Source organism: Coregonus clupeaformis, chromosome 26, assembly GCF_020615455.1.
Source record: "Coregonus clupeaformis isolate EN_2021a chromosome 26, ASM2061545v1, whole genome shotgun sequence".
Taxonomy (NCBI): Eukaryota; Metazoa; Chordata; class Actinopteri; order Salmoniformes; family Salmonidae; genus Coregonus; species Coregonus clupeaformis.
In genome coordinates, this window is record NC_059217.1 from 21,811,030 (window position 1) to 21,835,410 (window position 24,381).

The 24,381-nt window shown below is 44.4% G+C and overlaps 1 protein-coding gene across 3 annotated transcripts; it reads left to right on the plus strand.

Moving 5' to 3' along the window:
• The first annotated feature begins 15,610 nt into the window (after positions 1–15,610).
• On the plus strand, positions 15,611–22,996 carry LOC121540274 (serine/threonine-protein kinase PAK 2). Of its 3 annotated transcripts, XM_041849027.2 has the most exons (16): positions 15,611–15,818; positions 16,617–16,669; positions 17,201–17,534; positions 19,087–19,193; positions 19,342–19,492; positions 19,588–19,619; positions 19,784–19,900; positions 20,007–20,139; positions 20,254–20,317; positions 20,431–20,479; positions 20,737–20,849; positions 21,021–21,138; positions 21,330–21,429; positions 21,761–21,957; positions 22,114–22,251; positions 22,435–22,996. In XM_041849027.2, exons 3-16 carry the CDS (start codon positions 17,345–17,347, stop codon positions 22,519–22,521), a joined length of 1,596 nt encoding a protein of 531 aa, XP_041704961.2. In that variant the 5' UTR covers positions 15,611–15,818; positions 16,617–16,669; positions 17,201–17,344; the 3' UTR covers positions 22,522–22,996. The 3 variants fall into 3 exon arrangements, with proteins under 3 accessions (XP_041704961.2, XP_041704960.2, XP_041704962.2); XM_041849026.2 differs by lacking the exon at positions 16,617–16,669; XM_041849028.2 differs by lacking the exons at positions 15,611–15,818; positions 16,617–16,669 and having other exon boundaries at positions 16,676–17,534.
• Positions 22,997–24,381: the final 1,385 nt, after the last annotated feature.

The following is a 24,381-nucleotide window of genomic DNA, read 5'->3' on the forward strand; positions in this document are numbered from 1 at the left end:
TAGTGGCCAACCAAACTCTCTGACCAGCTCGGAAACTAGGGGCCGTCCGGCGGTGGCGATTAGCCTGACTTTGGTATCTCTGGGAGGTCCGAAGGAGGGCACGCCTGGCCTTCTTCCAGGTCCGCCTACAGCGTTGGACAAAGCGCTGGGCCGAGGGAACACCAACTTGCGCCTCCTCCTCTGGAAACAATGGAGGGTTGTAACCGAACTGGCATTCGAAGGGGGACAATCCGGTGGCTGAGGACTGGAGGGTGTTGTGGGCATATTCAGCCCAAATGATATAGGTGGCCCAAGACGTGGGATTACTGGCCGCCATACACCGCAGGGTGGTCTCCAGATCCTGATTAATCCGTTCCGTTTGGCCATTAGACTCTGGATGGAACCCCGACGATAGGCTGGCTGTGGCCCCAACAAGCCTGCAGAAGGCCCCCAAAACCGGGACGAGAATTGGGGACCTCGGTCAGAGACCACGTCCAGGGGAATACCAAATATCCGGAAGACATGGTTCATGAGGAGCTCAGCAGTCTCCTTAGCCGAGGGCAGCTTGGGCAGGGGAATAAACCGGGCAGCCTTAGAGAACCGGTCTACCACCACTAGGATGACGGTGTTGCCCTGGGATAGAGGAAGTCCCGTAACAAAGTCCAGAGAAAGGTGTGACCATGGCCTTCGAGGAACAGGTAAGGGATGGAGCAGTCCCTGGGGTCGCTGGCGTGTCGACTTTCCCTGGTTGCACACAGGGCAGGCCTCAACATAGACCTGCACGTCCTTCTTGATGGACGGCCACCAAAACCGCCCGTCGGAGGAACTCCAGTGTGCGAGCACTGCCTGGATGGCATGTCAAGGGCGACTCATGACCCCACTGCAAGACGCGGCCCCGAACAGAGAGAGGAACGTACAGGCGACCGGCAGGACCACCGCCTGGATCGGGCTCCTGGACAAGAGCTTCTCGTACCCCTCTTTCTAGTTCCCACTGAAGAGGTGCGACGATCCTAGACCTCGGAATAATCGATGCCAAGGGCTTCTCTTGTAACTCGGGAGAATAGACTCGAGACAGAGCATCCGGCTTGACGTTCTTGGTGCCAGGTCGGTAAGTCAGGAGGAACTGGAATCGATTAAAGAAAAGGGACCATCGTGCTTGCCGAGGGTTCATCCGCTTAGCCTGTTGGAGATATTCCAGGTTCTTGTGGTCTGTGAGAACCTGGAAAGGGTGCTGAGCCCCCTCAAGCCAATGGCGCCACTCTTCCAATGCCAGTTTTACCGCAAGCAACTCTAGATCCCCCACGTGGTAGTTGCGCTCGGCCTCAGACAGGCGGCGAGACATGAAGGCACAAGGGTGTAATCTCCCATCCGCACCCCTCTGTGACAGGACGGCTCCCACCCCCACCTCTGAGGCGTCCACCTCCACCACGAAAGGTCTCTCTGGGTCAGGGGTCACCAGAATCGGAGCAGACGTGAAGCGGCGCTTGAGATCCTCGAAGGCCCCTGCTGCTTCCGGACCCCAGTGAATCTTGGTCCCTCCTCCCTTGGTAAGCGTCGTCAAGGGGGCTACCACCGAGCTGAAATTCTTAATGAACTTCCGATAGAAGTTAGAAAAGCCAATGAACCGTTGAACCTCCTTGACCGTGGCAGGTGTGGGCCAATCGTGGACCGCCTTGACCTTCTTGGGATCCATCTCTAGGTGCCCGGGAGTGACAATAAACCCGAGAAACTGAGTCTGAGAAACATGAAATTCACACTTCTCAGGCTTAACGTAGAGGTGATTGTCAAGGAGCCTCTGGAGAACCCTGCTAACATGCCCCTCATGCTCCTTCAGTGACCTCGAGAAGATGAGGATATCGTCCAGGTACACGAAGACGAACAGATTAAGCATATCCCGGAGAACATCATTAATCAGGGCTTGGAATACTGCGGGGGCATTGGTGAGCCCGAACGGCATCACCCGATATTCATAGTGCCCCGTGGGCGTGTTGAACGCCGTCTTCCATTCGTCTCCTTGCCGGATCCGCACGAGATGGTAAGCATTGCGGAGATCCAGCTTAGTAAAAATGGAAGCCCCTTGAAGCAGCTCAAAAGCAGTGGCCATGAGAGGAAGGGGGGTATCGATTCCGAACCGTGATCTTGTTGAGTCCCCGGTAATCAATACAAGGCCTAAGACCCCCGTCTTTCTTTTCAACAAAAAGAAGCCCGCCCCAGCCGGGGAAGTAGAGGCATAGATGAGGCCGGCTGCCAAGGACTCCTTAATGTAGGTGTCCATAGCTGCGTGCTCGGGGGAGGACAAGGAAAAGATCCGACCTCTAGGAGGGCAGCACCCAGGGAGTAGATCAATGGCACAGTCATACGTGCGATGAGGCGGTAAGGAAGTAGCCCGGGCCTTGCTGAACACTGCCTTGAACCGATGGTAAACACTGGGGACTCGGGAGACGTCAACCGACTCTTGAAACTGGGTACTAGGGGCTGAGGAACTCTGAAGCATGCAGGTGAGTTGGCAGGCGGGACCCCAGCTTAGAATGGTGCCCGTAGGCCAGTCGATCTGGGGATTATGTCTGCATAGCCAAGGGTAACCCAGGATAATAGGATACTCGGGAGAGTCAATGAGATAGAAGGTCTCCTCCTGCTGGTGTTGAGAGATGGTAAGTCGCAGGGACTGAGTCGCCTCGGTAACCTTTCCTGGTTCCAGAGGTCTGCCATCTAAGGCTGTAACTGCCTGGGGTTGAGGAAGTAGTTGGGTAGGGATCTTAAGTTCCTTAGCCAAGGTTACATCCAGGAAATCACCTGCGGCACCGGAATCGATCATAGCCTGGACCCGATGCTGGTGGCCCCCAGGACAGAGTGGCTGGAATAGCCAGGACAGCGTTAGTAGGAGGCGCTCTAACTCTCCCCATCACAGCCCTCCTGTAGCTGGGCGGGGACAGGCGTTTCCCGAAGCTCGGGGCAAGTGGAGCGGAAGTGGCCGGCAACCCCGCAGTAGAGGCACCGACGTTCCCTCATGCGACGTTCCCTTTCGTTGGGAGAAAGCCTGGAACGGCCTAACTGCATGCTCTCCGGGAAATCCTGGAGCAGTTCAGGAGCCGGGGAAGCTCTGAATGACGGAGTCCAAACAGGAGAAACAGAGCTGCTCAGAGGAACTTGGGAATGAGACACCTGACGGCGAGCCGTTCTCCGCTCTCTTAGACGATTGTCCAGGCGGATGGCCAAGGCTATGAGGGACTCGAGATCACCAGCTGGTTCTCGGGTGGCTAACTCATCTTGAAGGGGCTCAGATAACCCTCCCTGAAAGCAGACCCTCAGCGCTTCATCATTCCATCCGCTCCTTGCTGCTATGGTCCGGAAATCAATGGCAAAATCTGCCGTGCTTCGGGGCCCCTGACGGAGAGACAGTAGGCGCTTGGAAGCCTCCCGCCCACTGACAGGATGATCGAACACCCGCTTGAACTCTTCTACAAATGCAGCGTGGGAGTCACAACAGGCCTCCTGGGACTGCCACACCGCAGAAGCCCAGGCGAGCGCCTTGTCTGAAAGAAGGGTAATGATGTAGGCAATCTTGGAACGGTCTGTGGGTAAACTTGAGGGTTGGAGCTCGAAGGTGAGGGAGCATTGGGTGAGGAAACCCTGGCAAGAGCTTGGATCCCCAGAAAAGGGCTTGGGAGGTGGTAGTCGGGGCTCCGCCAACCGAGACGACCTGTCGTCACTGGGGGGTGACCTGGGGGAAGGGAGAGGACCAGGGAGGCGTTCAAAGAGCTGGCGGAGGGAACTCATCATTTCGGCCAGGAGTTGAGAATGACTAGCCATCAGCTCCTCTTGTCGGCTGAGAACGGCTTCATGGCGCTGGAAAGAAGCCTCATGTCGAGTGATCACCGCCAACAGGTCTGGGGAACTGAGTGTTTCTGGGTCCATGATTGACTTGGTTATTCTGTCACAAGCCGGGCTAGAAACTCCGGTCTCAGATGTGGAGAGCTGGGGGTACTACCCCTTAGCCACAGAGGAGGTGTTGTAGGACCCAAATGAAACACCCAAGGCAATACTCCAGGCAAGTAGATCTAATGTTCCAAAACAGGAGGCAAAACAAAACAACTCCACGAGGGGAGAAAAACAAACTAAAGATAACTTTGAACAACTTACTAGGACAGACACGGTGGGACAAAGCAGGAGACACATAGTCAGGACGCAATAACCAAGTGAGAAACAAGGGGAAAACACACAGCTAAAATACACAAGGGGAAACAAGGCACAGGTGACCTGGATCAAGCTAATTAGGACACATGAGGAAGAACTAAGGCAGAGGGGAACACAGATGACCTCTAGAGGCCCGGAGACAAACAGGAGGCAGGAAGCTGACACACACGAGGAAGAACTAAGGCAGAGGGGAACACAGATGACCTCTAGAGGCCCGGAGACAAACAGGAGGCAGGAAGCTGACACCATGTGGGCGAGGATATTGGAAATGTAATCAAAGCCTATTGGATGATAACTTGTTTTTAACTAGGACAGAGGAATTTATAACTGATTTTTTCCGACATAACATACAGTGGGGAGAACAAGTATTTGATACACTGCCGATTTTGCAGGTTTTCCTACATACAAAGCATGTAGAGGTCTGTAATTTTTATCATAGGTACACTTCAACTGTGAGAGACGGAATCTAAAACAAAAATCCAGAAAATCACATTGTATGATTTTTAAGTAATTAATTTGCATTTTATTGCATGACATAAGTATTTGAGCACCTACCAACCAGTAAGAATTCCGGCTCTCACAGACCTGTTAGTTTTTCTTTATAAAAGACACCTGTCCACACACTCAATCAAACAGACTCCAACCTCTCCACAATGGCCAAGACCAGAGAGCTGTGTAAGGACATCAGGGATAAAATTGTAGACCTGCACAAGGCTGGGATGGGCTACAGGACAATAGGCAAGCAGCTTGGTGAGAAGGCAACAACTGTTGGTGCAATTATTAGAAAATGGAAGAAGTTCAAGATGACGGTCAATCACCCTCGGTCTGAGGCTCCATGCAAGATCTCACCTCGTGGGGCATCAATGATCATGAGGAAGGTGAGGGATCAGCCCAGAACTACACGGCAGGACCTAGTCAATGACCTGAAGAGAGCTGGGACCACAGTCTCAAAGAAAACCATTAGTAACACACTACGCCGTCATGGATTAAAATCCTGCAGCGCACGCAAGGTCCCCCTGCTCAAGCCAGCGCATGTCCAGGCCCGTCTGAAGTTTGCCAATGACCATCTGGATGATCCAGAGGAGGAATGGGAGAAGGTCATGTGGTCTGATGAGACAAAAATATAGCTTTTTGGTCTAAACCTGTTTGGAGGAAGAAGAAGGATGAGTACAACCCCAAGAACACCATCCCAACCGTGAATCATGGAGGTGGAAACATCATTCTTTGGGGATGCTTTTCTGCAAAGGGGACAGGACGACTGCACCGTATTGAGGGGAGGATGGATGGGGCCATGTATCGCGAGATCTTGGCCAACAACCTCCTTCCCTCAGTAAGAGCATTGAAGATGGGTCGTGGCTGGGTCTTCCAGCATGACAACGACCCGAAACACACAGCCAGGGCAACTAAGGAGTGGCTCCGTAAGTAGCATCTCAAGGTCCTGGAGTGGCCTAGCCAGTCTCCAGACCTGAACCCAATAGAAAATCTTTGGAGGGAGCTGAAAGTCCGTATTGCCCAGCGACAGCCAAAATCCTTGCTGCAGTGGGCCAAAATGGGGGGGGTGGGCCAAAATCCTTGCTGCAGTGTGTGCAAACCTGGTCAAGACCTACAGGAAACATATGATCTCTGTAATTGCAAACAAAGGTTTCTGTACCAAATATTAAGTTCTGCTTTTCTGATGTATCAAATACTTATGTCATGCAATAAAATGCAAATTAATTACTTACAAATCATACAATGTGATTTTCTGGATTTTTGTTTTAGATTCCGTCTCTCACAGTTGAAGTGTACCTATGATAAAAAAATAACAGACCTCTACATGCTTTGTAAGTAGGAAAACCTGCAAAATCGGCAGTGTATCAAATACGTGTTCTCCCCACTGTAGGTACAGCAAATCCCCTTATTGTATGGGACACTTTTAAATGTGCCTTTAGAGGCCATGCAATTCAGTACTCATCTCGAAAACAAAAGCAATTTAGGTTAAAAGAGTCCATACTAACAAAGGAAATAGAAGGTCTAACAGAACAGATAGATAGCAATAAAAACTGTAACATAGAGGCTCAGAATAAATTAGAGGAAAAACAAAAAGGATGGAGAAATGGAGAAACTTATTCAAAAAATATCAAGTGTAATATATTATGAAAATAAAGCAAACTGGATGGAATATGGGGAAAAATGCACCAAATATTTTTTTTATCTTCAACATAGAAATGCTACCAAAAATAATTTACTGAAGCTGGTTACAAATGACGGAGTCACCCATGATTCACCAAATGATATTTTGAAGGAGGAAACAAAGTACTTTAAGTATATGTTTTCGTTTCAGTTGCCTCCATCTCCTCTAACTGAAGCTAATTGTAGAGTTTTTTTTCTATTGATAATGTAAAATTAACAGCCATACAGAAAGACTCATGTGAAGGTGAAATTACAGAGGAGGAACTTCTGGATGCAATTAAAGACTTTATGTCTGGGAAAACTCCAGGGTTGGATGGCATTCCAGTCGAGGTATACCAAACCTTTTTTGATATACTCAGAGATTAGCATGTTTTAACCACTCCTATTATCAGACACTCAAGAAGAAGATCTGATTTCATTATTACTGAAACAGGATACAAGTGGAAAATATAAAGATCCAGTCCATTTAAAAAGTTGGAGGCCCCTTACACTTCAGTGTTGTGATGCTAAAATTATTTTCAAATGTATAGCGCATAGAATTAAAAAGGTATTGTCGGACATTATTCATTCTAATCAGACAGGTTTTTTACATGGACGATACATTGGAGATAATATAAGGTAAGTACTGGAAACAATAGAACACTATGAAAAATCAGGGAAACCAGGCCTGCTATTCATAGCAGACTTTGAAAAGGCATTTGATAAAGTACGACTGGGGTTTATATATAAATGCCTGGAGCATTTCAATTTTGGAGAATCTCTTATAAAAGGGGTTAAAATCATGTATAGTAACCCTAGGTGTAAAATAGTATATAATGGCTATTTCTCTGTAAATTTTAAACTGTCAAGAGGAATGAAACAAGGTTGTCCACTATCGGCATATCTATTTATTATGGCCATCGAAATGTCAGCTATTAAAATAAGATCCGCTTAAAAACAAAGGTGTCATTGTACGCTGATGATTCATGTTTTCTTTTAAATCCACAACTTGAATCCCTCCACAGCCTCATAGAGGATCTAGATACATTTTCTAACCTCTCTGGATTACAACCAAATTATGATAAATGTACTATATTACGTATTGGATAAAAAAAAAAAAAGTACATTACCATGTAGTTTACCAATAAAATGGTCTGATGGTGATGTGGATATACTCGGAATACATATCCCAAATGAAATAAATGATCTCACTTCAATAAATAGAAAGTTAGCAAAAATAGAAAAGATCTTGCTACCATGGAAAGGTAAATACCTGTCAATTTGTTGAAAAATCACCCTGATTAACTCTTTAGTATTATCCCAGTTTACCTATTTGCTTATGGTCTTGCCTACGCCTAGCGAACAGTTTTTTAAATTATATGAGAAAAAAATATTCCATTTTATTTGGAACGGCAAGCCAGACAAAATTAAACAAGCCTATTTATATAATGAATATGAATTCGGAGGACAGAAATTATTAAATATTAAAGCATTAAATACGAACTGGTTCTCTGGCAAATTAGTAAGATTGTCTCACCCAATGTTCAAGAATGGCCTTTTTCCCATTATTCAGATTACAACCTCTCACTTTCAGTTATTTGAAAAGGAAATAATCTCCCAAATATCACTATTTCTAAAACAAGCCATAGAAAGTTGGTTGCAATTTCAATTTAATCCTCCAGAAACGACAGAACAAATAATGCAACAAATATTGTGGTTAAACTCAAATATACTAATTGACCCAAAAAAATGTGTTTTGACAAAATGTTTAAAAAATGTATAATCTTCGTAAATGGTATCATCGGTAGGACTGGAGGAGTTATGTCGCACATGCAGCTAACAAAAACATATGGAAATGTCTGCTCTACCCAAAATTACAACCAAATAATTGCAGCCTTACCGCAAAAATGGAAGAGGAAAGTGGAAGGGGGAGAAAGTAAGGAACTTATCTGTCGGCCTTGCAATAAAGAACAAAATTGGTTAAGGAAAACTGTGATAAATAAAAAAGTATACCAGTTTCATTTAAGGACAAAAGGATTGACAGCCGTCCCATATAGATTGCAAAATAGTTGCGAAGAGATTTTTGATGTACCGATCCCATGGAATAGTGTTTATGACCTGATACGCAAAACGACACCGGATTCAAAACTTAGAATCTTTCAATTTAAATTATTATATAAAATTCTTGCTACCAATAGAATGTTATTTATATGGGGGATACAATCTTCCCAGCTCTGCAGATTTTGCTGCGAAGAGACAGAATCATTAGATCATTTGTTTTGGTACTGTCCATTTGTAGCTTGTTTTTGGACACAGGTCCAGGAATGGCTAAAGGATTGCAATATTTACCTGGAGCTAACCTTGCAGATAGCATTACTGGGTGATCTGAAAAGTCATAGTCAATCGATCAATAATATAATAATACTTTTAGCAAAAATGTTTATTTTCAATTCACAATCTGCAGAAACAATGAGAATAGAAAGGTTCAGAACTTATGTAAAACATCACAGTACAGTTGAAAAATATACAGTGGGGGAAAAAAGTATTTAGTCAGCCACCAATTGTGCAAGTTCTCCCACTTAAAAAGATGAGAGAGGCCTGTAATTTTCATCATAGGTACACGTCAACTATGACAGACAAATTGAGGGAAAAAAATCTAGAAAATCACATTGTAGGATTTTTAATGAATTTATTTGCAAATTATGGTGGAAAATAAGTATTTGGTCACCTACAAACAAGCAAGATTTCTTGCTCTCACAGACCTGTAACTTCTTCTTTAAGAGGCTCCTCTGTCCTCCACTCGTTACCTGTATTAATGGCACCTGTTTGAACTTGTTATCAGTATAAAAGACACCTGTCCACAACCTCAAACAGTCACACTCCAAACTCCACTATGGCCAAGACCAAAGAGCTGTCAAAGGACACCAGAAACAAAATTGTAGACCTGCACCAGGCTGGGAAGACTGAATCTGCAATAGGTAAGCAGCTTGGTTTGAAGAAATCAACTGAGGGAGCAATTATTAGGAAATGGAAGACATACAAGACCACTGATAATCTCCCTCGATCTGGGGCTCCACGCAAGATCTCACCCCGTGGGGTCAAAATGATCACAAGAACGGTGAGCAAAAATCCCAGAACCACACGGGGGGACCTAGTGAATGACCTGCAGAGAGCTGGGACCAAAGTAACAAAGCCTACCATCAGTAACACACTACGCCGCCAGGGACTCAAATCCTGCAGTGTCAGACGTGTTCCCCTGCTTAAGCCAGTACATGTCCAGGCCCGTCTGAAGTTTGCTAGAGTGCATTTGGATGATCCAGAAGAGGATTGGGAGAATGTCATGTGGTCAGATGAAACCAAAATAGAACTTTTTGGTAAAAACTCAACTCGTCGTGTTTGGAGGACAAAGAATGCTGAGTTGCATCCAAAGAACACCATACCTACTGTGAAGCATGGGGGTGGAAACATCATGCTTTGGGGCTGTTTTTCTGCAAAGGGACCAGGACGACTGATCGGTGTAAAGGAAAGAATGAATGGGGCCATGTATCGTGAGATTTTGAGTGAAAACCTCCTTCCATCAGCAAGGGCATTGAAGATGAAACGTGGCTGGGTCTTTCAGCATGACAATGATCCAAAACACACCGCCCGGGCAACGAAGGAGTGACTTCGTAAGAAGCATTTCAAGGTCCTGGAGTGGCCTAGCCAGTCTCCAGATCTCAACCCCATAGAAGATCTTTGGAGGGAGTTGAAAGTCCTTGTTGCCCAGCGACAGCCCCAAAACATCACTGCTCTAGAGGAGATCTGCATGGAGGAATGGGCCAAAATACCAGCAACAGTGTGTGAAAACCTTGTGAAGACTTACAGAAAACGTTTGACCTGTGTCATTGCCAACAAAGGGTATATAACAAAGTATTGAGAAACTTTTGTTATTGACCAAATACTTATTTTCCACCATAATTTGCAAATAAATTCATAAAAAATCCTACAATGTGATTTTCAGGAGAAAAAAAATCTCATTTTGTCTGTCATAGTTGACGTGTACCTATGATGAAAATTACAGGCCTCTCTCATCTTTTTAAGTGGGAGAACTTGCACAATTGGTGGCTGACTAAATACTTTTTTTTCCCCACTGTATGGCAAATAGAAATCCTATATGGATGGTGTTAAGAGATAGATGGGTGGTGTTGAATGGAGTTGAAGGATGGGACTAATAACAACTAACAACAAATAATAACAAGATAACTAATAATGTAAGCATACTGTGTCCATAATAAGTATATCGGTTGTAGGTTGGGAGCTTTTGTGAAAGAGCACAGTTAGAAAGATATGGCATATAGAAGCAAACCGGATGGACATCATGAAAATGATATATGTATTTGTGAGAGAAAAAAAAAACATATGGGGGATTGGAAATGATGCAGACAATTACATTGATGGAAGTTACAATCTATCTGCAATATTAAAGCTGATCTACCCCCTAAAAAATTAAATAATAATAATACTAAATACTAAATTGGGGAAAAGGAAAATTACCCAGCCAACTATTAGCCCTCACAACAAAAATAATATATTTACAGTACCTGTCAAAAGTTTGGACACACCTACTCATTCAATGGTTTTTCTTTATTTTTACTATTTTCTACATTGTAGAATAATAGTGAAGATATCAAAACTATGCAATAACACATATGGAATCATGTAGTAACCAAAAAAGTGTTAAACAAATCAAAATATATCTTATATTTGAATTCTTCAAAGTAGCCACCCATTGCCTTGATGACAGCTTTGCACACTCTTGGCATTCTCTCAATCAGCTTCACCTGGAATGCTTTTCCAACAGTCTTGAAGGAGTTCCCACATTTGCTGCGCACTTGTTGGCTGCTTTTCCTTCACTCTGCAGTCCAACACATCCCGAACCATCTCAATTGGGTTGAGGTCGGGTGATTGTGGAGGCCAGGTCATCTGATGCAGCACTCCATCACTCTCCTTCTTGGTCAAATAGCCCTTACACAGCCTGGAGGTGTGTTTTGGGTCATTGTCCTGTTGAAAAACAAATGATAGTCCCACTAAGCGCAAACCAGATGGGATGGCGTATTGCTGCAGAATGCTGTGGTAGCCATGCTGGTTAAGTGTGCCTTGAATTCTAAATAAATCACAGACAATGTCACCAGCGAAGCACCCCCACACCATCACACCTCCTCTATGCTTCATGTTGGGAACCACACATGCAGAGATCATGCGTTCACCTACTCTGCGCCATTAGACCAGTGGAAATGTGTCCTTTGGTCTGGAGTCCAAATTTGAGATTTTTGGTTCCAACCGCCGTGTCTTTGTGAGGCTGATAAATCAGGACGCTGCCTTGTAGGCTTTTTCATGTGTAAGGCTCCTTGCAGACAGCCTACAAGGCAGCATCCTGACTTATCAGCCTCTGAGGCTGCTATTGAATCTGATTAGCCTGCCAGGAATAGAACGCACCCAGTCTTGATCATATACATAATGCACTGACTGCTAATCTGCCTGCAAGGAGCTTTACCTATGAAACAGCCTACAAGGCAGAATCCTGACTTATCAGCCTCTGAGGCTGCTATTGAATCTGATCAACCTCTGAGTCTGAAATTGAATATGATCAACCTGTCAGTGATGGAGTTCACCAACTCTGTACATTTAAATACTATCCATAAAACATGAAGTGTCCCTTACAATTATACACATATCAGTTTCGCTAGCTAACAACCAGCATAGACAACAAGCTAGCTAGCTCACTCACAAGACTAAATCAAATCAAATCAAATGTTATTTGTCACATACACGTGTTTAGCAGATGTTATAGCGGGTGTAGCGAAATGCTTGTGCTTCTAGCTACGACAGTGCAGTAATATCTAACAAGTCATATCTAAAAATGTCACAACATATCCCCAATAAACACAAAACTAGCAAGAAATGGGATTTAAGAATATATACATATATGGACAAGCAATTACAGAGCGGCATGGACTAAGATACAGTAGAATGTTATAGAACAGAATGCAGTATATACATATGAGATGAGTAGTCCAAGATGTAAACATTATTAAAGTGACTAGTGTTCCATTTCTTAAAGTGGCCAGTGATTTCAATAGGCAGCAGCAGCCTCTAATGTGCTAGTGGTGGCTATTTAACAGTCTGATGGCCTTGAGATAGAAGCTGTTTTTCATTCTCTCTGTCCCAGCTTTTATTCACCTGTACTGACCTCGCCTTCTGGATGATAGCGGGGTGAACAGGCAGTGGCTCGGGTGGTTGATGTCCTTGATTATCTTTTTGGTCTTCCTGTGACATCGGGTGCTGTATGTGTCTTGAAGGGCGGGTAGTTTGCCCCCGGTAATGCGTTCGGCAGACCGCACCACCCTCTGGAGAGCCCTGCGGTTGTGGGCGGTGCAGTTGCCATACCAGGCATTGATACAGCCCGACAGGATGCTCTCAATTGTGCATCTGTAAACGTTTGTGGGGGTTTTAGGTGCTAAGCCAAATTTTTTCAGCCTCCTGAGGTTGAAGAGGCTCTGTTGCGCCTTCTTCACCACACAGTCTGTGTGGGTGGACCATTTCAGTTTGTCGGTGATGTGTATGCCAAGGAACTTGAAGCTTTCTACCTTCTCCACTGCGGTCCCGTCGATGTGGATAGGAGGGTGAACCCTCTGCTGTTTCCTGAAGTCCACAATCATCTCCTTTGTTTTGTTGATGTTGAGTGAGAGGTTATTTTCCTGGCACCATACTCCCAGAGCCCTCACCTCCTCCCTGTAGGCGGTCTCGTCATTGTTGGTAATCAAGCCTACTACTGTTGTGTCATCTGCAAACTTGATGATTGAGTTGGAGGCGTGCTTGGCCACGCAGTCATGGGTGAACAGGGAGTACAGGAGGGGGCTGAGCATGCACCCTTGTGGGGCCCAAGTGTTGAGGATCAGCAAAGTGGAGATGTTGTTTCCTACCTTCACCACCTGGGGGCGGCCCGTGAGGAAGTCTAGGACCCAGTTGCACAGGGCGGGGTTCAGACCCAGGGCCTCGAGCTTAATGATGAGCTTGGAGGGTACTATGGTGTTGAATGCTGAGCTATAGTCAATGAACAGCATTCTTACATAGGTATTCCTCTTGTCCAGATGGTATAGGGCAGTGTGCAGTGTGATGGCGATTGCATCGTCTGTGGATCTATTGGGGCGGTAAGCAAATTGAAGTGGGTCTAGGGTGACAGGTAAGGTAGAGGTGATATGATCCTTGACTAGTCTCTCAAAGCACTTCATGATGACAGAGGTGAGTGCTACAGAGCGATAGTCATTTAGTTCAGTTACATTTGCTTTCTTGGGTACAGGAACAATGGTGGCCATCTTGAAGCATGTGAGAACAGCAGACTGGGAAAGGGAGAGATTGAATATGTTCATAAACACACCAGCCAGCTGGTCTGCGCATGCTCTGAGAACACGGCTAGGGATGCCGTCTGGGCCGGCAGCCTTGCGGGGGTTAACATGCTTAAATGTCTTAATCACGTAGGCCATGGAGAAGGAAAGGCCACAGTCCTTGGTAGTGGATAGCTGCGTTGTTGCTTGCATGTGATTGGCTGTGGTCTTGGGGGCGCCACACAGCCTGGGAGACAGTGCTGCCTGTCAGGCATCGTTCAGGACTTTAATGCCCCACGAGGGCTTAGATGCCCCAAGAGCTCTTAGCTCAAGGTAAGAGACATTTAACTTGCTAACGTTCTAACTTATAAACTGATAATGAGCTCCAAACACAAATGAAAGCATGATGGTAGCATGAAATGTACCAACCCTTAGTGTAGCAATCAATAAAAAACTATGCGCTGCCGCCTCAGCCACTCTGTCAATCTATCATCAATACGTCTACTTCTATTTATAGAGTTTATCTCGTGACCTCGACAAACAACTTCTGTTATGTCGTGATCATGAGAAAATGTACCTTGTGATCTTGACAAAACAATTTGTGTTATGTCGTGGTCATGAGATAAATATGTTTGGATCTCGACATAACCAGGGATTTTTTTTTGTATTCATATGTACTCTCTGGACTTCCGTAGATTTCTGAGGAGGAATGATAGTGAATGATAGGAGGGGGAAAATTAGTGATTTCTGGGGTAGCATTAAGTGTGCAGGTGGAGCAATAGAGGTTGAGGATTCCTGGTGTTTGTGGTGCCCGCCGTTTGGTGCAACGCAGACCCGGTGGGGAGAGTCGTGAAACAGAGGAGTCACTGAGTTTTTACCTGACAAAGTCATGTTAGGAGATATCAGTTATCCTGTTAGAGCTTTTGTGCCGAATCAGGTGCAACGTTTATGGTCATGTCATGTGTGTAGGAGGGTAGATTCCAAGATGTGGGAAGTGTGCAGGAGGGCTTGTGTAGTTTCAGTGGATAAAGTTGTGTGTGTCAACTGTAGGGGTGCCTATGTTGCTGGGGATCGGAAGTGTCCGGTGCGAGAGAGGCAGGTGAGGTGGCCAGAGTCAGAGTAGTGCAGAAGGTCTCGTAAGCTGAGGCAGTGAAGAAAGTAGAGGAGGGTGGGTTGAGGGTGAGGGATCCTGAGAGGATCCCTGTGAGTAGTGTATCTGTGCCAGCACAGATGGATAGGCCAACGAGTTATATAAAAAAAAATATATATATTTTACCTTTATTTAACTAGGCAAGTCAGTTAAGAACAAATTCTTATTTACAATGACGGCCTACACCGGCCAAACCCGGACGACGCTGGGCCAATTGTGCGCCACCCTATGGGACTCCCAATCACCGCCGGTTGTGATACAGCCTGGAATTGAACCAGGGGGTCTGTAGTGACGCCTCAAGCACTGAGATGCAGTGCCTTAGACCGCTGCGCCACTCGGGAGAAATGCTTCAGTAAGGTTGGGTTCTTAGTGTTCATAGCAATGGTTATCAACTGTACTGTAGAAATGGAATGTGAATCACAGAAAATATATGTTGTGGTGGCAGCTGCAGAGAATAATTTGGGTATACAAGATTTGACTTCAGAAGAGTTAAAGGGTGTGTTGAGTGGTAGTGTCCCGTCCTCCCAGGTCGGTGGCATGGTGCAGGAGCAGATAGGGTCAAAGTAGGGGAATTGGGTAGTGTTTTTTATTTTGATTATATAATGGTAAATAGGTGTAGGGTTAGTTAGTGGTGCGATTTTGTTTCCTTTTCCCCCTTTCTTTTTTTCTTTTTGTATCACGTTAACGTGGTTGAGCACATCCTACCGCACAGTAGGTGGCAGCATACACAAACAAAATGTGCGAATGCCATGATACCAAAGAAGAAGAAGAAGAAGAAGAAGTATCCATCCGGCCGAAAAGATTGACGAAAAAGTTATCTAGGAACTGTTGAAATCATACATTGGGTTACTCTGTATATCGTGTAACTTGTGCAAGTACTACATAATATCATAACTTTTGTTTTACGTATGTACAAATTAAAGCTTTCACAGCGTCGAGGATTTGGACCCAAGTTTTCTGTGGTGTGTGGCGTCTGCCTGGTGAGTTGCGAGTCGACATCATTGGCTAGCAAATAAAAGACCCTTAAATTATTACCGGCACCGAGCATACGCGCTATCTAGCTAATGCAGTTATGTTGCTTACCAAATGTAAATTTGTATTGTCAAGCAGGGTATCGTTATTGTCTGGCTTTCGTCCTTGGAGATAAACTAGCTTGTTAATCTAGCGCTAGCAATAGCAGAACTAGCTAGCTAATTCACACTAATGCACATTTCTGATGTTGTTAGCCGTGCTAGCTAACGTTAGCTAGCTAACTATGTGCAATTAGCTAACTAGCTGGCTAACTAAACTCAAGTAACTGTTAGCCTAGATAACTTTAGGTAGCTAGCTGGCTAACTGAACTCCGGACAACTGTTAGCCTAACTTGCTTTAGGTAACTTAGTTGAATAGGTAAAAGAGTTAGCTAACTAGCCTAGCCTTAATATCATCGTGTAATCAGGCCTAACTATTTAGCTAGGTTCACCTGCAAGTATTACGTTTGATCTTTCACAGAGCATCTGATCTTTCACAGTGAATCTAGAATGATTTTTCCATCATGGAAATTCACGTTTGGAAGTAATAGGGAGTGATCTGGAGTACTAGTTCCCTGCTGTGTTGCACTTTTCAGAAACCTTGACCTAACATTAGGTCAATGGTATTGAATGTGGCTGAGTGAGAGAATTTATATTTATTCCTCTACTTTCTTCTCTCCATCCTGACTAGCTAAAGTTAATGATCTGAAAGGTGATTATGATGATGGTCCTGATAATACCCAGTCCATTTCTTGTGTTTCTCGATAGTCTGACATGGATTCCTCTCTTTCATCTACACTGATCTGAGAAGATGGATACATGTGAGAGCAATGTAGTGGATATCCTTTTGTAATTAATTGGCTTTCACCTGGCCACTTATCTTACATCATTAGATGGAGATGACAAAGGATACAATAAAAGGGAGACAGTTACACATTAGTAATGTGGCTGCTTTTTGTGATGCTGCTTCTCCACCCAACCCTCCCTGTTGTTGATCTCTACTACATCAATTATTAACCCTCTAAAAACCCACCACAGTCTGCACTTCTAGTGCCTTTCTTAGCTCTGTATCCAACACATTTCTGATAAATGACAGTAATTGCTGTTAATGAGGTGCATATCATCTATTCTAGACCTACCTATTTTCATGGCCAGTCCCTTCATATTGCCTCTGCAATACACCCATCCAGTGTTGTTTCACCTCAAGATCAAAATTAAGAGGTTTACCAAAACAAAACTGGACTGGCCTCTTCAAAAGCAAATACTACCTAATCTCTTAGGCAATGTGCATGTGCTCTTGTTCACCTGTCATTTGTGTGGTTAAGCTGATCATGTCTCTGTTTGTCTCGCAGATATCACTCCGTGCTCTCCTTCTATTCTGATTCCCTTTCCTGATCTCTCTGCACCCACCTCTGTCTATTGTGCACATTAGCGCTCTCTTTCCTCCTGTCTGTCTCTTTGTTACCCTCTTTCTGTCCTTCCCCCTCCCTGCGGCCATGTGTGATAATGGGGATCCCGAGGACAAGCCCCCGGCCCCCCCGGTCAGGATGAGCAGCACGATCTTCAGCACAGGCTCCAGCAAGGACCCGCTCTCAGCCAATCACAGCTCCAAGCCCCTGCCCTCGGTTCCAGAGGAAAGGAAACCCCGCAACAAGATAATCTCAATTTTCTCAGGAGCAGAGAAAGGTGAGACTGGAGTCCATAGAGGTGGTGCACTGGCAGGGGCTCTAAAGCAGTGGTTCCCAGCCTTTTTCGGTTACTGTACCACCAACTGAATTTTATTCTGCCCGCAGTACCCCTGAAGTACCCCCTCCTGTGCATTTTACCAGTAGGCTTATGGTCTCATCAGTCTTCTCAAGTACCCCTTGTGGATAGGCACAGTACCCCCAGGGGTTCTAGTACTCCTGGCTGGGAACCACTGCTCTTAAGCATGGGTCAGCTGTCCTATTTTTTTAACGGCGTGGCTGTGGATCCGACTTTTCTGGACCCATCTTACCAACAGCTGACGGTCCCGAAGCTTCTGCGCATATTAGATTCTGCGCATGTTATATCAAAGTTCAATCAATGTCTGCAAGATCACATGGTAATGATAGTATTCTACATAACAGTACCGAATATAATAGCATAGTATAACGCAGGGATGGCCAACTGGCAGCCTGCGGGCTTTGAAGGCACTCGGATCAATTCCCTCAGTCTCAACTTACTGTTGCGAGTTAGAATAGTAGAATAAACAAGGTGTAATTTTGAAATTTGGTTGTGCATCAGCAGTTTTTCTCTTATGTCAGTCAATTAGCCCATGGCAACAAAAATGTGTTTGATTTCTTATCATGGTCGAATGACCAGCCGGGGGGCCCCCATTGATGTTTATTAGTCAGTCTCACTCAGATATCATACTAAAAACTGCAAACATTTCTCTCCACCCTATGGCAAAATGTGTATAATTGCAGGAAATTTCTCTCTGAAATTTCTCTGCTGTGAAGATGAGCTCAGATTTCTGTTGGCCCCCACCCCCATCAAAGTTGCTCATCCCTGATATAACGTTACTGTAATACAAAAAACACAGCCTAAAAGATTTCAGGATGATTGTGTGAATATGTGAATACGCCACTACACAAAATATGTACTTTGATTGAAACTAAACACAGGTAGACTATGCTACAGTTTATTAACACCATCTGCTCTAAAATTCGCTCACTGTACATAATTCAAAACAACACTATAACTCAAGAAGATCTAGCCTAAATGCATATCTCTATGAAACTGATTGAGATCAAATGGTTGGTAAGCAGATGCTGCATGGATGTTTCACCTGTAAAACTTGAAAAATTATTATTCACGATTGACAGTGAGAAATGTGAAAGGAAGATGACTACAAACATTTTTGCGTAAAGTAGAGAAACTCATGCGCAGAATGTGATTCGGATCTTCAGCTCTGGGGGGAAAAAAGATCCACAGGGCGGGATGGGGCAGTTACCTATGGAGCCACAGCCTCAGCCCTTTTTTAAAGGGGGGCTACATTAAAGGGGGGCTACATAGAGGCTACATTTCATTCAGTGTATCTTAGTTCAGAACCAATCCATCTTATCTTAGTTACCATCTGTATGCATCAGACTATCCAGTGGCAGTAGAGGTTGAATTTCGGTCTGTTCAATTTCAGTCTATCCGTTGTTGTATCTGATTACATTTCAGCACATTTATTAACAGAGAATGTAATGATGGTTTATTTGATGATTTTCAGGTGGTAGAAAGAAAGACCGGGACAAAGAAAGACCAGAGATCTCTCCGCCTTCAGACTTTGAACACACCATCCACGTTGGCTTTGATGCTGTCACTGGGGAATTCACTGTGAGTAGACACACTTTCTTTCAACTCTTACTCCAGGGATACTCAAATCCCAGCCTGGAGGACCGTAGTACTGCTAGTTTTCTTTTCTACCCGAGTTAGTTAGTTGACCCCTGACCCCACCCCCTCTTTGTATCCTCCTCTCTGATAGGGCATGCCAGAGCAATGGGCACGGCTCCTCCAGACGTCAAACATCACCAAGTCAGAGCAGAAGAAGAACCCACAGGCTGTTCTCGACGTGCTCAAATTCTATGATTCTACGGGCAATGGCCGCCAGAAATACCTCAGTTTCTCCTCCTCTGGTGAGCTTTCACATGGATGACACTTTGCTGTTTTCTAAGTTTGTTACAGACTCTTTAAAGACTGCAATTGTTTCCCTCTCCCTTTTCATTTTTAGAAAAGGATGGTTTCCCCACAGTACCCCACTCTGTAAGTACTGACTTCTTTCTAGTGATTACTTACTAGCTACCTGAATACTATGGGGCTGGGATTTCTTGGTCCTTGACCTCATTCATAGCAGCCCCGAAAATATGTGTGAACGAAATATGTGTGGGCAATGTATGAAATGTCTATTGTTATATTTTATGCAATAGCCGGTCAAAAAGGGCACGGAACCCTCATCAACCAATATCAAGGACATTGATGATGATGATGATGATGATGAAGCACCCCCACCCATTGTGGCACCACGTCCAGAATACACTAAGAGTGTGAGTAATTTTGACGGGAGCTCACCTCAATTTTTATTTCGCTCTTGCTCGCATTCGCTCATATTCTCTCATGCTTATTTATTGTGTGTGTGTGTTTCTCCTGCAGGTTTACACTCGCTCCGTCATTGACCCCATCCCCGCTCCAGCCACGTGTCCAGATGGAGACGCAGCCTCCAAGGCTCTAGACAGACAGAAGAAGAAGGGCAAGATGTCAGACGAGGAGATCATGGACAAACTGAGTAAACACACTACATTTCTTACAATGACAATGTTACAGGTAGTTATTAATATAACCCTCTTGTCAGGGGAATTTAGTATTGGTCTGGTCTGTATAACTTTATCTTTGCCCACAGGAACTATAGTCAGCATTGGAGATCCCAAAAAAAAGTACACAAGATATGAAAAAATTGGACAGGGGTAAGTTTATTTGAAGGTGGTAATTGGGGTGTATTTGGGCATGAGAAGAGGGTGTGTGTGTGACAGAGGTGTGTGTCCGAGTTATTGAAAATATGTAACCGTTGTCTCCGCAGGGCTTCAGGGACAGTGTTCACAGCCATTGATGTCGCCACCGGACAGGAGGTAAAGGGGAATTAAGGGTTGTCATTGGTTGACTGACCGGTGATGGATGGATTGAGGAGAATATGTAAAAGGAAGGAGACCTTGAGAGAAAGAGAGTTGAGGAATGACATGCAAAGTGGGGCAGAGACTAGATACAGAAATGTGGAAAGAGTTTGAGAACTGTAAGCCTGGCAGGAGATGAGAGATTGCAGGATAACTAATCACTCACCCATTTTAGAGGAATCATTTTGAACCTTTCCTTCCTGTGTTTCTCACAGGTGGCCATTAAACAGATCAACCTACAGAAGCAGCCCAAGAAGGAGCTGATCATCAATGAGATTATGGTGATGAAAGAGTTAAAGAATCCGAACATTGTCAACTATGTAGACAGGTAATAGAATGGTCAAATATATAATTAACCTTAACAGCACTAACTTTGGTGCAAGTTGGGTGTGCCAAACCTAACTTCCTAGTGATGGTGGAACACTATTGGGTGTACAGTATTGTACAATACAAGATACCATAACAACCTCTCCGGCTTTGGTGTCTGTGTGTTTGTTAGTTTCCTGGTGGGGGAAGAGCTCTATGTGGTGATGGAGTACTTGGCTGGTGGCTCGCTGACTGATGTGGTGACAGAGACCTGCATGGACGAGGCTCAGATAGCTGCTGTCTGCAGAGAGGTGACCAGCTCTTATACGGCACACTGCATTAACCTTGACCTGTTTACCCTTTAACAGTGGCTGGGTGGGTAACTTGTGTGTTGTTCACATGTAGAGCCTTTATTTAATGTGGAAATATTGACTGTTGTTCCTTCATCCCCTCTCTTGCTCCATTGCGCTATCCCCCCCACCATTGGTTTCCCCATCTGAAGTGTTTACAAGCACTGGAGTTCCTTCATGCAAACCAGGTCATCCATCGTGACATCAAGAGTGACAACGTGCTACTGGGGATGGATGGCTCTGTCAAGCTCAGTGAGTCTCCCTCTCCCCCTAAACAACCCCAGGCTGGCCATGACCTATGTAGAGTAGTAGAGGAAGTAACAGCCCTAATAGTTGGGGGTAGATATTTACCTTATTGACAGTCTGTGGGTATATGGTTTCGCTTTGATGTTGTAAAACAGTTCTATAACGGTTCTATAATCATATTCATATTTATAGCTGGCATCTGCCATCTGCATGCTATGAAAAATTAGTACAATTTTGGCAAGGATAGTCAACAAATGACTATTACAAGCTAGTGCTACTGTTTGTACTCACTAACATTTGACAACAACCCCCCCCCACCTCCCTTCTCTCTGTGCAGCCGATTTTGGTTTCTGCGCCCAGATCACTCCAGAGCAGAGCAAGCGCAGCACCATGGTGGGTACGCCTTACTGGATGGCACCTGAGGTGGTGACACGGAAGGCCTATGGGCCTAAGGTTGATATCTGGTCCCTGGGCATCATGGCCATTGAGATGGTTGAGGGGGAGCCTCCATACCTCAATGAGAACCCGCTAAGAGTAAGTGAACCATAGAGCAGCACACTCCTAAAATGCAATTTCCTTGTTTTACTATATCACAGTGCATCAAAAGCTAGTTCCATAGTGATACAAGACTGACATGGATGTAACATACTTTTCCAGCACCTCACAATTCTCTTCTTTCCTTTCCCCCAGGCACTGTACCTGATCGCCACAAATGGGACTCCAGAGCTGCAGAACCCAGAGAAGCTGTCTCCCATATTCAGAGACTTCCTTAACCTCTGCCTGGAAATGGACGTGGAGAAGAGAGGCGGGGGCAAAGAGCTGCTGCAGGTGATGCCCCATCCTATCTATGGCTTCCTTTGTGATTTGCTCTTCTACTCTTGTGTTAACTTGATTGGTTGGATTTGGCTGTATATTCCTCCATCACTACCCTGTCTGCATGTACTACAATAGAGATGAGCTCTAATGTTAACCCTTTGCTCTCTTTCTCCTCCTTCTCTTCCGTTTGTCTAGCATCCCTTCCTGAAGCTGGCAAAGCCCCTCTCCAGTCTTACACCTCTAATCTTGGCTGCTAAGGAGGCCATGAAAGGCAACCGTTAACCGTACAAACAACAGAACAAACAAACAACAATGCCTTCCCGTGCTGTGCCAGATCTGTGCCAACTGTTTAGGTTTGTGCCAGACAATAGGCTGAGTGACACCACCATGCTCCAGCCTGATAAGCCCTGACAAACCTCACTGTGAAGAAGACCAAAAACATCCAGAACACAACCCACTGCTGGCCATATGAACTCTTTGATTCTCACTCAGAAACGTTTGAAGACAACTCAAATGAAAGTGCTTATTTTCAGAGCAAGGCATTGTTATTTTGTACAAGAAAACATTGGCGGGGGGGGTCACGTTGGGTCTAGTTTTGGAATTAACATGTAATTAACATAGCTATCTAGCTCCTACTTTTTGGAGGAAATATTACTGCCTTAAATGCAAAACATTTCCTACTGCAGGGGTAGGCAACCCTGTTCCAGGAGTGCTGCAGGTACTTCAGGATTTTGTTCCAACTAGGCACCACACCTGACCAACTGAGCTAAGTTCAGTGATAGCCTAAATTCAACACACCTGGTCTTCCAGGTCGGTTAAATCAAAAACATGAAGTGCCTGTGGCACTCCAGGACTAGGGTTGCCGACGTCTGGCCTAATGTATTGTTGATTGTGTCATATTATGTTTATTTTCCCATAATTTTTACTGTCCTTGTATTTTCCTCTACAGTTAGTTAGTGTCATCTTAATCATTTTGATACTTGAATTTCATGTGTCCCGACTATGATCATGTTATGGGCCTATCATTTAATGAAACTTATTCCCACCTGGTGCCCAATTTCATCTTTGTACTTTTCTCAAATTTGTTATAGGAAAGACATTTCAAAACATTGAATGTGGTGATATTGATGACGATATAGGGTTGCCTCATTTGGCAGTCCAACCAGTGATTTCTTCCTGTATCAATAGCCTCTTGGTAGTAAAGGTGCAAATTCAATGGTAGAATGACAGGGTTTATTCTTGCTTGTGCCGACTTTCTTTGTTCTTATTAAAAACTGAACTATATTGTACATGTCAAATTGTGTACTTTTTGGGTAATTCAGTACTGTAGCTAAAACATTATTTTAAAGAGTATATTGTGTACCTTACTAGACAAAAAACAGTGGATATCAGGCCTGGTAGCTTTATAGGCTAGAGAAGGCAATGTATATTTACTGTTTCTTTTTTTCTATTTGGATAACTAACAATCTGACAATTGTCTGCAAATGTTAGTAAATGCAGCTGTTGATTTTGTCCTTATTCTTGATTTATCTGTATTATAATATCTGTATACCATGACTCTTAACTGGAATGGAGATGTGTGAAAGCCACACTGTAAGATACCATCAAAGAGTGGGCTCAAGGAATGATTAAATTTGGATAAAAAGTAGGCCAAGAAATACAAATGTCATGAATGTCCTTATGATTTTGGTTGTCTTATCTCATGCCTGTATGTATGTACACTCCCCTCCATATGTATTTGGACAGTGAAGCTAACATTTTTGTCTCTATACTCCAGCATTTGGGATTTGAGTTCAGATGTTTTATATGGGGCGATAGTACAGAATGTCACCTTTTATTTGAGGGTTTTACCTTAGAAATGAAAGCACTTTATGTATCTAGTCGTCCCCACGCCCCCCATGTGAAGAAGTCATAAGTATTTGGACAAATTAATATATAGTGTATCAAGGTAGTCAAAAGTTTAGTATTTGGTCCCATATTCCTTGCACACAATGACTACATCAAGCTCTACAAACGTGTTGGATGCATTTGCTGTTTGTTTTGGTTGTGTTTTGGTTTATAAAATAAAAGCTGACATTCTGTACTGTCACCTAATCAAGGGTCTTCAAAATCAAGGGTTATTTCATCAATTAAAAATCTTAC

What these genes read in the sequence shown, in the direction of transcription:
- LOC121540274 (XM_041849027.2), top strand. Translation starts at nt 17,345, where the DNA reads ATGTGTGATAATGGGGATCCCGAGGACAAGCCCCCGGCCCCCCCGGTC. An exon ending in GTCCAGAATACACTAAGAGT is followed by an intron (nt 19,901 to 20,006) that starts GTGAGTAATTTT and finishes TTTCTCCTGCAG; the next exon opens with GTTTACACTCGCTCCGTCAT. An exon ending in TAGCTGCTGTCTGCAGAGAG is followed by an intron (nt 21,139 to 21,329) that starts GTGACCAGCTCT and finishes CCCCATCTGAAG; the next exon opens with TGTTTACAAGCACTGGAGTT.